Source organism: Grammomys surdaster, unplaced genomic scaffold (genome assembly GCF_004785775.1).
Source record: "Grammomys surdaster isolate TR1022 unplaced genomic scaffold, NIH_TR_1.0 266, whole genome shotgun sequence".
NCBI classification, from domain to species: Eukaryota; Metazoa; Chordata; class Mammalia; order Rodentia; family Muridae; genus Grammomys; species Grammomys surdaster.
In genome coordinates, this window is record NW_021604707.1 from 1708843 (window position 1) to 1722377 (window position 13535).

General features: G+C 37.9%; 1 protein-coding gene across 1 annotated transcript in view; it reads left to right on the forward strand.

The window, feature by feature from the left end:
* The first annotated feature begins 253 nt into the window (after positions 1-253).
* Positions 254-13535, forward strand: part of Arhgap32 (Rho GTPase activating protein 32) — a 119147-nt gene continuing 105865 nt past the window's right edge. The window contains exons 1-2 of the mRNA XM_028776217.1: positions 254-369; positions 12762-12870. Coding sequence (XP_028632050.1) covers positions 254-369; positions 12762-12870 — 225 coding nt within the window. The remainder of the gene's footprint in view (positions 370-12761; positions 12871-13535) is intronic.

Genomic DNA, 13535 nt, shown 5'->3' on the forward strand with positions numbered 1-13535 from the left:
TGATTAGGGCTCTGGTTTTATTATGTAGGTCATGGAGCCTGAGGCAGTGGGAGGGTCTAAGGTATGACAGGTGCACAGTCATATGCAGTGAGTGTGTACCCGGGGTTTCCTGTCTGTAGTCCCAACTGTAATGAAACCAGCATCATCACCTGCCAGTGGTATGGCAGCCACACTCCTGAGTGTGCATCAGCAGAGCTAACCCATCTGGACACGGTGCTTGGGATCCCATGCCTTGAGGATCTCACAAGACAAGATGGAGACAGAAAGTGAGAATAGCTCCTTGGGGGATGACAGTGTGTTTTGGCTGGACTCTGAAGGTATCACCCAGCTGACTGACGGTGAAGAGGAAGAAAGGGAAGAGAGTTTCAGGTAAAATGAAGTTATCCTCTTTCTATCTGTCCTCTCCTCCTCTTCTGTCCTCTCTGTTTCAGTTCTTTTCTCTGTAAGACTTCTCTCTGGGTCGGTTTGGGGTGGAAGAGGGCAGCTTTTCATTTGGCTGTAGCATTCTTCATTCTATGACTTGCCCTAAGCTTGTAAAATGTATTTTCAATTACTTGTTCCAACACCAGGAAGAGAAGGTGTTAGACAGGTTTTGTAGTAGCATTTCAGGAATTTCAAGTAGAAACTCATAACGAACTGCTACCCTTTTCTGTGTCTGATTTTTATCTTAATAGATTTGATCTGAATTTGCATCTAAAGGTTATTTCACCGTTTCTTTGGACTGTGTTCTAAAATGTATGTGTATGAACAGCTGTCTGCATTTTTGCACACGTATAAAACATTTGATTAAATTTAAATAAATTATTTATTTTTGTGGGTTTGATTCTCATTTTTACCCACTTCCTTATCCCTAAGTCTTTTGGGCTTTGGAATTTCTGGTAGCAACTTAATACTTGGAAGTTTTTAAGAGGATGCCTCCTGGTTGAGAGTTCTGTGGTGTCAAAGAAAGATTGTGTTTGCAGGAGGAAACTGACAGTATTTAATTCTGTTGTATTGTTACAGAATTTAGGAAGCCTTTTCTGGTTCATACAGGGGTAGAGACTTAACACATTTGTAGACACTTAAAAAAAATCTTTATGCTGGGCGGTGGTGGCTCACACCTTTAATTCTAGCACTGGAGGCAGGGGCAGGGGAGCTCTCTGTAGGTTTGAAGCCAGCTTGGTCTACAGAGTGAGTTCCAGGAGTACACAGAGGAACTCTGTCTCAAAAAAACAACACAAACCAAATCTCAGTGAAATCTGAAGTTTGACCTATATACACCCACTACTACCCACATAGGCAATTAGATATCTTTGCAATTTTACCTGAGTCCTTAGGCAGGTGAACATAACCATTTTATCAGATACAGTCTTTATGTTTAATATTCAAAACAAGTAGTTCTCTCCTTCCCTCCTTTCTTCCCTCTCTCTCTCTCTCTCTCTCTCTCTCTCTCTCTCTGTCTCAAGTTAGAGGATTTCTTTATTTAGAATTTATTTTACAGTCTTAGTTAAGGAGGGATTGAGTGTTAGAAGCTCTTGGTAGATCATATTGAATTTGTTACTCAAAGGTTAAAACAAATGAGAAGTGTATTTTAAAACGTTCAGATTATGCAAATGAACATTTATTAGCATATCATTCTTTTTTGTTTTTTTTTCCTCCTATAATTTCATTTAGCTTTCTAGATTTGCATAAGCCTCATTTCTCTCAAGGTATGCTGATGTTACAGGTATCCACTGGCTTTTATTATGGTCTTTGTATCTTCCTTACTAGTCTATGTTTTGTTTGGCTTATATTAAACTGACCTGATTACAATTGTGTTAGTTACTTTGTGGTATTTGTCAAAGGAAGAAACAACATGTGCCTGACTTTGTTGATATTTTATAGTATGTTAGATACTGTAATCTTAGGTTTATTTTTAAGCAGTGGGAGCCTCCCCTAAGATTTTCCTCTTGACATTTAAAAGCAAATCTGTAAGGCTGAGTCCTAATCTTGAGGAGTACTGACAGCATAGTCATTCTGAGAAACTGAGCCATTTGTAGGTATTGTTTTAGGAAACCATGAAACCATAGGGAGTTCGTTCTTGTTTACAGTTGTATATCCTATCTAAATATCACCTTAAATCTTCCAAAATGAATGTGCCTTTGGGATTTTATTTACAAATCCCAGACAGAGATGTGGGTAAGGCCCCATTTCACGTAGTGTTCTCACCCTACTCATCAGGAAGGCATGAGGAAACAGGCAGCACAGGCTTTCACAACGTCCGCAGCATGTTCCTGCTGAAACGCCAAGCAGAAAAATGCATGTGGGTGTGGAAGGTGAAGGGTTGGAGAGAATGCAGCTCTGACTTTGGAGAACTGAGTAATAGAGTCTGTGCTGTATGAGAGTTTTTAAAGCCAGTTTCATATTTAAGTGTATACCAAAGTTTTAATTTGTTTCTTTAAAATCTGCACTAATTCACCTAAAGCGAAATTGCTGTCTTGGTTCCAACCCCCCCTCTATGTTTGTCCGTCTCTCTGCCTCTTTCTGTTTGTCTCCTAAAAAGACGAGGGGAAAAGATTGTAATTTTTTTTTTCCTCATGTGTAGCATCTAAGTTAGGTGTTAAATTTACTCTTAAAAGAATGATATCATTTCTCTTGAGGGGTCCTGGAAGGAAGAGCTAATCTTATCCAGAGTGTGGGTTCCTGGTGGCTCCAGCCACTATCTGTGTTAGGGAAGGCATTGTACTTTGAGAGAAGAGCAAACGTTTGTCTCTTAGCTTTTGCAGTAGCCTTTATTTTTGGCACTGTTGAGAGGAGACAAGCTTTTTCTGGTAGCACTTGTGGGATCTGCTCACTCTCTACTGTGTCAGATCAGAGAGCCACTGACTCAGGTCTCTGGTCCTCTGATTTCTCATTTCTGCTGTGCAGTTAATATTGTGTGCTCTATCCGCCTTGTCATCCTGTGCAGTGGTCCTTAAAATAGGATAATCTTTAGTTATAGACATTTCTGCATAAAGAATGATCTTTACATCATTAAAAAAGCCCTTCTGTAAATGGGAAGGGAACTACCATCCAAAAAAGGAAAATGTAAATGTTGAATCCTGTCAGGAAAGAGAAACTTTATTTAGGGGTTGTTACATGAACTATATTGGCTAAATATGTTACATAAAGTATGTCTGTTAACTACATAAAAAGTTTATCAAATATTTTTAAAAAATTTTCAGATGAGAATTTGACTTTACTTCTATCATGAAAGACTTGAGCCCAAGTGTAATGACTTTCATAGTAGAAAATACTTGTGATATATCTGGTGCTATCTGCTACTCTCTACTTAGTAACTTTCCTGAAGCACTACCCTTTTAAAATTTTTTTGAGGTGTTTCTCTGCATCAGTGATATTTATTTATGTTGCTAACACTAAAGTGGAGCCATGAACCTACTGTTTTGAGCCTCCCTCTCCAAGATGTGAGTTCTAGGGTACTTAGAAATAGGCTCTAGATTGTTGTTCTTTGGAACTAGATACATCTGTAACAGACTCTTGAGCTGGGTGTGGAGGCACAGGCCTTTCCTATCATTGAGAGATCAAAGCAAGAGAACGGTGAGATAGACGCAATCTTGATCTATATTGTACTGTCTCAAGAAGTTTTTCTTTGTTTTATTTTAAGTTTAGTCTCCATTTCACTTTACTGATAGGTAGACAATCTGGCAGGTACGACATACAATTTGAAACAGTTTCAGGAATGTTAGAGTATATAATTAACCTCTTAAAATGTATATACCTTTAACCTACAGATGATGCCTGCGTCTCTCAAAGTACGTTAACTTGTATCTGCATTCAACATCTTTGATTTTTTAAATGAGAAGAGAAACGTCTTACTCTACTTGAAGAAAATAATTTGGTGGACACATCTTAATGGGAGGCTGGGGGAGGGTGCTCTCTATTGGTTTTAAGCACGTGGAACATGTTTTTCATGTGCTTGCCTGGTTTGTTGGCTGCTTTATCCCATCTCTGCCTTGCTTGGAATGATGCTGTACTGTTTAGCAGAACTGAGCAATGGTGTTTCATTACTTCAACGGGCTTACTTTCCTTTTACATTAGAATGATTTACTTTAATGGCTAGAAGATGCTTCACAATTCTCTGTTTTTATTATTTTTGGCTTTTGTTTTCTGAAGTTCTTGATTTTGAGATTTGCCAGTCAGTTTTTATGAAGTTTGAGAGATGGAGAGAAGATACTAACACTTAACCATTACTATAGGTACAGCTTCACACGCATGTCCATTCATACTGTACAACTTTACAAAGGCACCTCACTTTTACTGTCTCATACAAGAAGCCCAAATGCGTATGTCTTACAACAGAGAGCTATCTTATTGCTTTGGAGCTTAGTTTTGTCCTTAAAATATTCATTCAATATTAAGGACAGCCTTTCCTGAGGATACTCTTATCAGTGTTAAAATAATAACCATGAGAGTCTGAAGTAAGCATTCCTAATCTCAGAAAATCGTATGCAATGTTGGAACTTAGCCATTATTCAGTCATTATGATTTGCAAAGTAAACTTTGTTCAAACCTCAAGACAGGCTAGTACAAGACTTTCTTGGTATTTCAATAATTAAGCCCTTTGGTTTGGTGCCCAAGGTGAGCTTTTCATAAGAAAGGTATACGTTTGTCTGCTTAAGGTTTTTGATGTTCAAAAGGCCTTAGAGAATAAAAACTGTAAATAGTTTAAAAGTTCTTGATTTATTAAGTTGTTTATTTAAAGTTAAAAAATCACGCTAGCATGTGGGTCAGTGTTAGAATGTTTGTCTTGTATGTGTAGATCTAGGTTTATTACGAGCATACATGTGCCTATGCATGTGCTAGCATGTGCACACGCACACACATCTGCACACCTTTAGAAAAAGAAAAGCTAGTAAGATTTTCTCTATTGCATTCCTTGTGAACTCAAAGTTTTCCAGTTAATTATACTTTTATACTTATCAAATTATCTCTTACATACTTAAACTTTTACTCAGGAATGTAATACAGCCAACCTTTTGTTTTTAAAGTGCAACACACCTTTTGTTCTGACATCTTGAGTTTGAGGACAGATCTACATAGTGAGGTCCAGGCTAGTCATGGCTAAGTAAACTGTGCTTCAACCTTCCTAGACACATTGGAAGTTCTGCTTCTCATTTGATCTCTTTCCAGTCACTTGTTTTCCTTTCTGTGTTCTCAATCAGTTATAATTATTTGAAGTAAATTTATTTCTTCTACCTAAGTGTTTTGTTTTGTTTTTCTCTTTCTGTATTGGCTCTCTTTTCTCTTCTTTTCCCTACTTGGTAAGGAATGCTATGTAGGAAACTTTTGCTTTCTATTCTTTCAGTCTCATTCCTGCCTTAAATGAGACTTTGGTTTACCTAATCAGGACTTTTGGTAAACCTGAAATTGATGATATCAGCTATACCACTTTGTGAAGGATATGTTTCCTTTGTTTAATGAGTTATCACAGAATGGGACAAGGCATCTGTTTCTTGGAATATAGAGTCTTAGAAAACAAGGCACAGTACTAAGGTTCCCCTCCTGTCGCAGTCCTCCATGGCCTTTAATAGGAAAGGTCCCTGAAGGGCCAGGTGCTCATCATGATGGACTTCTAGGGATATGAATGGCTAGAAAGTGGATCTTCCAGGAAAACTGGTCTGCTGTGTCTAGAGGGATTGGTGTGGCAACATGTTCTAGTTTTCCTGTTTGTAAAATAGCTAATCATAGCATATGAGACTATCAAATACCAGTAAGTTAGAAGATACAATTTAAGAAAAATGAAATTAAAAAAGATGCCCTAAACCAGACTAATCAAGACCTTTAAGACCTATTTAAAATGATGACAAAATCAACAGCATAACACAAGACTTTACTGAAGAACGTAAAAGAAGTGAGGAAAATAATCAAGAACACACTTTGTTCAGAATAAAAGTACATAATAAAGGTGGTAGTTCAATCTAATTTGTGCATTCAGTATAATAAAGTGCTTAAAAATAGGTTGAAACAAGTTGAGTTGGGCTAAGTAATTTATCTATGGAATGATTTTTTTTTTTCCAAGACAGAATTTCTCTGTGTAGCCTTCGGTATCCTGGGACTCATGTAGACCAGGCTGGCCTCGAACTCAAAGAGATCTGCCTGTCTCTGCCTCCCAGTGCTGGGATTAAAGGTGTGTGCCAACACCTTCTGGCCATGGAGTGATTTAGGAACGAGAAAACAGTAGATGATTTGGGCAGTGAATATTATGGAGTAACTCCTCAGTAGTTGAAACCTGTACTGCTGAGTTGTAAAGAAGGCATATTGAGATGGATAAGAAGCCTATAGACACAACACACAGTCACAGAGAGATTTAGACATGATATAGAGGGCTGCCCTAAGCCATTGGGGCATACAATTTCTTCAGTAGCTGGGAGGAATGAGGACTGGGAATTTTTGTTGCTAAAACTATAATGACTATTAAAATTAAGTATCAGACATGTTCAGTTGGAAGTGACCAAAAGCTAACACCCACTAGCTTTAGAAAAGTCTATATGTCATTTTGAATAGTACAGCTATCTGCATTAGTAGTAGAAGTTTTGTTTTTAAATTACTTGGGAATTTTGGTTAGTTCAGATTTATTTAAGCATTATTTAATCTATATAAACTAACTAGAACAGAGCTCCTGTATATTTTGAAATACTGATTTATTTTTAGTTTATGTGTATTTTGCCTGAAACTATGTCTGTGAACTCCATGTATATAGTGCCTGTGGAGGTCAGATCCCCTGGAATGGGAATTACAAATTGTTACTATATGCCATGTGATCCTGAGAACTGAACCTGGATCTTCTAGAATATGCTTACTTACTATATTATACTCCAGGATGTCAGGTTGTACCCTTTCTCAGGTATAAGTATACAGAATACACAGAGCCCTCACAGCCTCGCATTTACTACTCCAGCCACGGTTAAAAGCAGCAGAGATGCTCAGATTCACTATAGGCTGTCTCTCAGAGCTGTTGAAAGTGAAACATATTTTTGTCCATATAGACAAGAACTGAGTAAAAACCCAAAGTTACCCATTGTCTCTGGCAGAGGGCAGCTGTCCTGTCTCTCATATTCTCTTATCTCCAAAGCATCAGAGATGGTGAGACACTAAGGCAGGCTCTGGTTCCTGTACATAGGCACTAGTGGAGATTAACTTACTGGTTCAGCTGTAGTAGAGTGAGGGCCAGACTTGGTGAAGGGTAAGAGATAAATGATTGGGAAAAAGAGAAGAGAAAGATAAAATGCTGCTGCTGCTGCTGCTTGGAATTTACTCACAGGAGCAAGAAGATGTATCTGTGTCGGAGATGCTTGGCAATGCCATATAGTATTTATCTTCAGAAGGGAGTCTACCTGGATCTCTTTTGAAACTCAGAACTGCTGTGTTTGCATTTTCAGAAGTCAGAAGCAGGAATCTGGTACAAATAGAGTATGTCTTACAGATCTAAAGAGTTTTTCTCAGGAGAAGCAGCAAGGCAATTGAGCAGACAGCTTTTCTGTTTAAGGGACTTTTTCATTTTGTTTGAATATTTAGGTTCAAGACTGAGGATACATTGCAGAAACTTGTAAAAAATAGCTTTGGGTTCTTTAGATTCAAAGTTGAAAAGTCTTAGCATTGGGATGTTCTGTTAGAGGTGATGCTGTACTCAAATATGTGGAGAGCAAAGCTTGTCCATAATTATTAACAGAACAAGAGTCAATATAATATGTAGATGCCAAGGATTTATGAAGCTGATTCATTATTACAAGACACAGTATATGTCTATTAATGTCACAATGTGCTAGAGAGCCTTCATCCTTCATTTTATACTTTCATTCCAATATAACATACATATAGAGAAGTCCACAACTTGGTACGTACACACACACACACACACACACACACACACACACACACACACACACACACACACACACACACACCCGTGTCTGTCTCTCTCTCACTCTCAAACATAATCCAACCAAGATAACTTTTCTAGCACTCCACAGTTTTCTTATCCCTCCTTTATTTTTGCTTGGGTCCTTGCAGATGAGTTGTATGACTCCTTTAACTTCACCTGAATAGAACCGTGTATCATGCAATGGATGATGGCTTTTGTTGCTGAACATTTGTGAAATTTATTGATTTGCGGCAAGTGGCAATGCTAATTCTCATTTTGTACTACCCTATTTTATGAAATACAGTAAAAATGTGTGTCAGTTACCTTTTGGACATAAATAATTGTAAACATAGTATTGTATAGAAATATTCCAGATTTTTACATACTGGCTATATAACCAAGAATCTTGTTAAATTATCTTACAATTCTAAATTGTAGAGCATTTCATATTTATTATCTGTGTATCTGTCAAATAATTACAATCTTATTTCTTTTTCTAATCTTATATTTTTCTTTCTGTAATATGAAAAAAGAAAAAGGGAACAATTGAATAGGGCCTTATATAGCATTGCCAGAGATACGTTTCTGGCTTTCCCAATCTAACCTGGAAAGCAGTCATACCTAATTCACCGTTAAGAACTATGTTAGCTGTGTTCTTTAGATAGTCTTCTTTTGAAATTTGTGATGGGCACTAAATGTTAATTGTTAGAATTGTATGTGATTCCCGCCTTTCAGAGTGTGGTCAGTTTTATGGATAGATTTTAGATTTTAAGCTAGGTTACATGTACACATGCCTGCACATACATGCTTTTTCAGTAGCTTGTTTTGGAGCTGTGTTCATGGTATCTCTTCTCCTCTCCTCTCTTTTCTTTTTCTTGTAATGTCTTTGTCAGTTTTTATTTAGTTGCATAAGCTTTAAGACTTGGTTGGCTCACTGGATGAGTTGAGAGGTGTTTATTTTTATAATCTGGAAGAATATATGTTTGCAAGAATGTTATTATTCATTCTTTCAGTGCTGGAAGTAACGCCCTAATGAGTCCACATGAGTTTCTTATAGACGTAACTGTCTTCACAGCTATAAGACTATGTTTTTCTGTTTTAGTCCTTTTTTTAAATGTTGGTGAATTATATACTAAAGGAAATAGAATTTTCCATTTAAATTAGATTAAATTACATTGAAATAAAATTGTTTACAATGTCCTCAGAATCTTTATATTGCCCCTTTGTGTTCCAGTTATAGTTACCTCCCTTTTTGTTGTTCAGTGTGTTCTCTGTCCCCCTGCCTCCTCCATCTGTCTTCTTCTCTAGGTTTCCAGATACTGAAGAAGAACCAAGTTCTTTCTCATTTGTTTCTCTTTGTATATATGATTTATTCTTAACCCGCCTTTCTGAGTCTGATTTAGTCTAGCCTCAAAGTTGCTTTGTAGCTAAGGAGGTATATACATGTTTGATCATTCTAAAAGTATCCAGCAAAAGTAACACAAGGAATGAAGACTTATCCTGGCTCATAGTTCACAGGTATATAGTTCCTGGCGGGAGAGAAGCCACGAAGCCAGAGGTGGCTGTCACATTGCATCTGCAGTCAGCAATGCAGGTGCTTAGCTTGCTTTCTCCTTTTTAGCAGGGTGATACCTCAGGCCATAGAATGACACTGCCCATTTTTAAGATGTGTTTTCACAACTTAGTTAACCCAGTTTAGAAACTTCATCATAGACATGCCCAGGGGTACTTTCTTATATTTTTATACTAATATGATATGTTTACATACGCACGCATGCACGCACGCACGCACTTCACAAAGCATTGCTGCTACTATTGGCATTTTGAATATCTCTCTTTGTAGTCTGGGCTGGCCTCAGAGTTACCTTGTAGCCCAGGATGGCCTTGACTTGCATGTTCTACAATTACAGCTGTGCATTCTACCCCTATCATTCTGTGGGTCTAATCATAGTTTTCAAGTCTGTGCCCTTGTTTCCCTTCTGGTAAATTTATTTCTTTACTTTTGTGAGAATGACTTACCTTCTTTTTTAAATGGATACTTTTGAAAGATAGAAGATTCTAGTTTATGGTGTTCTTCCCTTCATTCCAATGATGAGTCACATTCTTGCTTTTTCTTTTTTCTTATGATTTTTGCTCCTTTGAAGTTAATTTGTCCTTTGTACTGACTTTGAGTTTCTTGTAGGGTTTTATTTTGAGTAGTTTGGCTGTGATACACCTAGTTCATTTTTTAAAGTTTTTGTTTGTGGGCTGGAGAGGTGACTCTGCTGAAGAGCACTGAGTACTCTTGCACAGGACCTGGTTCAGTACTCATGGTGGCTAACAACAGTCTATAACTCCGATCTCAGGGGATCTGATGCTTTTCATAGCTTTTACAGGTGCAGCGTGCACATGGCTGTGTACTCACACATGCAGCAGAACACCCACACACATAAAATAAAATAGAATAAAATAAAATAAAAATCTCAAAATAAACTCTGTCTTGAGATTTGTAGAAATTCCTTAGTTGGTAGCTTTATGGTCTTTATGAGTATTAAAGGTTTTCAGACATTGTTTTTAAAATACTGGCTTGTTGCTTTCTCTATTCATCATTTACTGTTCTTAAGTCATCACTTTAGAGATATGTGAGACTTTAATGAACTGTTTAATCAGGTTCACTGTTAAGGTAAACACATCTAGTGAATTCCTTTTTAAAAAGTTTCAGACTCCCTTCTTTGTTTTTGTTCTACATTTATCTTCTTACTACACACACACACACACACACACACACACACACACACACGCCTTCCATAGTGCAGAGATGAGAGAACAGTGTTCAGGAGTTGATTCTCTCCTTTCTCCACGAGAGTTCTGGGGGTGGGGGTCAGACCCAGGCATCAGGCATGGGGGAAGCACCTTTATCTACTGGTCCGTCATCTCTCCAGCCTGCATCTAATGAATCTGTAGTTGCAGATGTATTTCTTTAGTCTTAGAGAGAGCACCAGCATTTCAGTACTCCAATTCCCTGTTGAAATCTTCACTTTTATCTATTTTTCTTTCATTTCATTGAACATATTAATCATAAATATTTTAAGCAACTTAATAAAAAATTAATGCTTCTTACCAGCTTGTGTCTCTCTTTTCCCCTTGCTTGACTCCAGGCAAGTAATTGGCTATGATGTGGTCCATCTTGGAAAAGCCCGTGTTTCTCATTTCTCTGTTTTTTTCCCTGTTGCCTGCTATGTGTTCTTTTATCTGATGCATTCTAGGGAAGTTTCAGTTTTGTAGTTTATCTGCCTTGAAAACTCTTACAGTTTTTAATTACATTTATTGACTTATTGTATGTCACATACATACATATACATGAATGTGTGTGTGTGTGTGTACATATGTTGTAGTACATTCGTGAAAGTTATGTCTTTTCACTATGTGGTTGGGAGATAGAATTCAAGGCATTAGGCTTGGTGGGAAGCACCTTTTCCCACTCGTCATCTCAATGGTCTTTTATCTGCCATTTCTTGTTGGGCTAGGAGTGATGCTGCTTACAGATTTCTCTGTCTGGAGCAGAATCCACAAGTGGACCATAATAAATAGACCTAGCCTTTTCTTTTTGATAATTTATAAATCTGAGTTAGATAAGAGTTTGCCTCTTAGTATTTATTGGATATCATCTAATATAGATAGGAAATTTGCAAAGAATCTTTTAAAAAATATTTTATTTTTCTAAATTGTATGTTCCCTAGAACTTCTGACCCTGTGTGGCTTTGTTATAACCTTAGTGTTGCTTCTTGTTCTTTGTGGCTCAGTTCCAAGACATAGCAGTGCCATCTTGTCCCCGCCATCTCTTCTGCATTCAGCATTGCTGGGCTGCTCGTGTGTGTGTGTGTGTGTGTGTGTGTGTGTGTGTGTGTGTGTGTGTACATATTATATTATCTAAAGCCCTATCAGTTTAGTGGTAAACACAGCCTAAAACCTTTACCTAGTTAACCCATGCAAAATTGTAGTAGTATGCTGGGGTATTTTTTCTATAACTGGAAAAAAAATCTCTAATGCCACAAGAAACACTAAATGCATAATTCATTTTATTGGGGCTTTTCTTCCTCTCCAAGATTGTAGTCTTGGAAATCCGGGTGCATTGATGTACTTTGTATAGCATTCATAATTACTCTCACTGATGGTGCTAGTTGGATGTGCTCTGTTCTACAAATTGGAACTAAAAGTTACTCATTTCTTCCTCGTCCTGTATTTTCATATATGTACACACACACACACACACTCTCACACACATGTATGTTCATATTTGTGCACATGTGTACATATTCATGTGTAGGCCAGAGTTGTATCTTCCTGTTATTCTGCCCCCTATCCCCTCTTGAGATGGTCTCTGTGACCCTCAAGCTTGTCAATGCAGCTAGGCTGTCTGGCCTATAAGCTTCTGGGACTCCCCAGTGCAGGGATTAGAGGCAGGTACTACTACAAGCTGGCTTTAGTTTCTTCACCGGGAATCTGTGCATCACATCCTCATGCTTCTGCAGTAAGCACTTTACCACCAGAGCCAACTTCCCATTATGAAGTTTTGCTAATACTTAACACAGTTCTGGAGGTACTGTCTCAGAGTAAATGATTTCTGTAACAGATCGTCTTCAAGGTTCGCATTATGTTGAATAGATGTAATCAGACCTTGTATAATAATTACTACAGTTATTTTCTGGAGTACAAAGCAGGTGTTTGGTATATCAGATCTCTGGAAGCCAGTGTGGAAATGAAGGATCACCACTAGCCACCCCAGTTCTTTGAGTTAAACTTAAAATCAGGTTTTTTTCCCCTCCTTTTGGATTGTGTTCATTGAAACAGTTTTCATAGAGATGGAAATTCTTACTGAAATCTCTCGTATTTCTCTCTCTAGGAAGATGAAGTCCTCAATACATTCTGAAGAGGATGATTTTGTTCCAGAGCTACATAGAAATGTTCACCCCCGAGAGCGGCCTGATTGGGAGGAAACACTTAGCGCAATGGTAAATCAGTTGTATACATATGTATATAAGTAGTTACGTAAGTAAAAATGATGGAAACAGCACTACTCACAGGAAACAGTACAGTGGTTTTTGTTGCTTTGTATGTTTATTGAGTAGATCCTTTCAGGTATTATTTTAGACACTGTGTGTACGGAGAGAGAATGCTGCCTGCAATAACAGTTGCTGGCTATGTGCGAAGGCCCGTGTGGTCTTTGTGAGAAGGTAAAACATGAGCAGACTCTGAAGAATGTGAAGGAGCAAGTAGTGTGTTTATGTGGGAACATATTAGGAGGTGGAAGAAGAAGTTAGGTAAAAGCTATGCCATAGAATTAAAAAGCAAACTGGAGGAGACATACAGTGTGGCTCAAATTAAATGGACTAGGGAAGAATATGAGATAAGTCAGAAGTGTTGTGAGTACTGGAGAACAGGTCACGTGCTTTCTTGTGATCCAGTGACAAGGGCTTTGGCATTGTATGCTGAGTGGGGTTGTTAACCACTGAAGGACTTTTGGCTGAGGACTGACAAAATATGGCTTGACATATTAAAGGAAGTCTAGATTGCTAGTAAGTAGTAAGAGGCAAAAGAGGAAGTCAAGAGACCAGTGAGGGGGGTGCCATGTAATACAGGAGACCAGTGAGGGATGCTGTAACCAGTGAGGGATGCT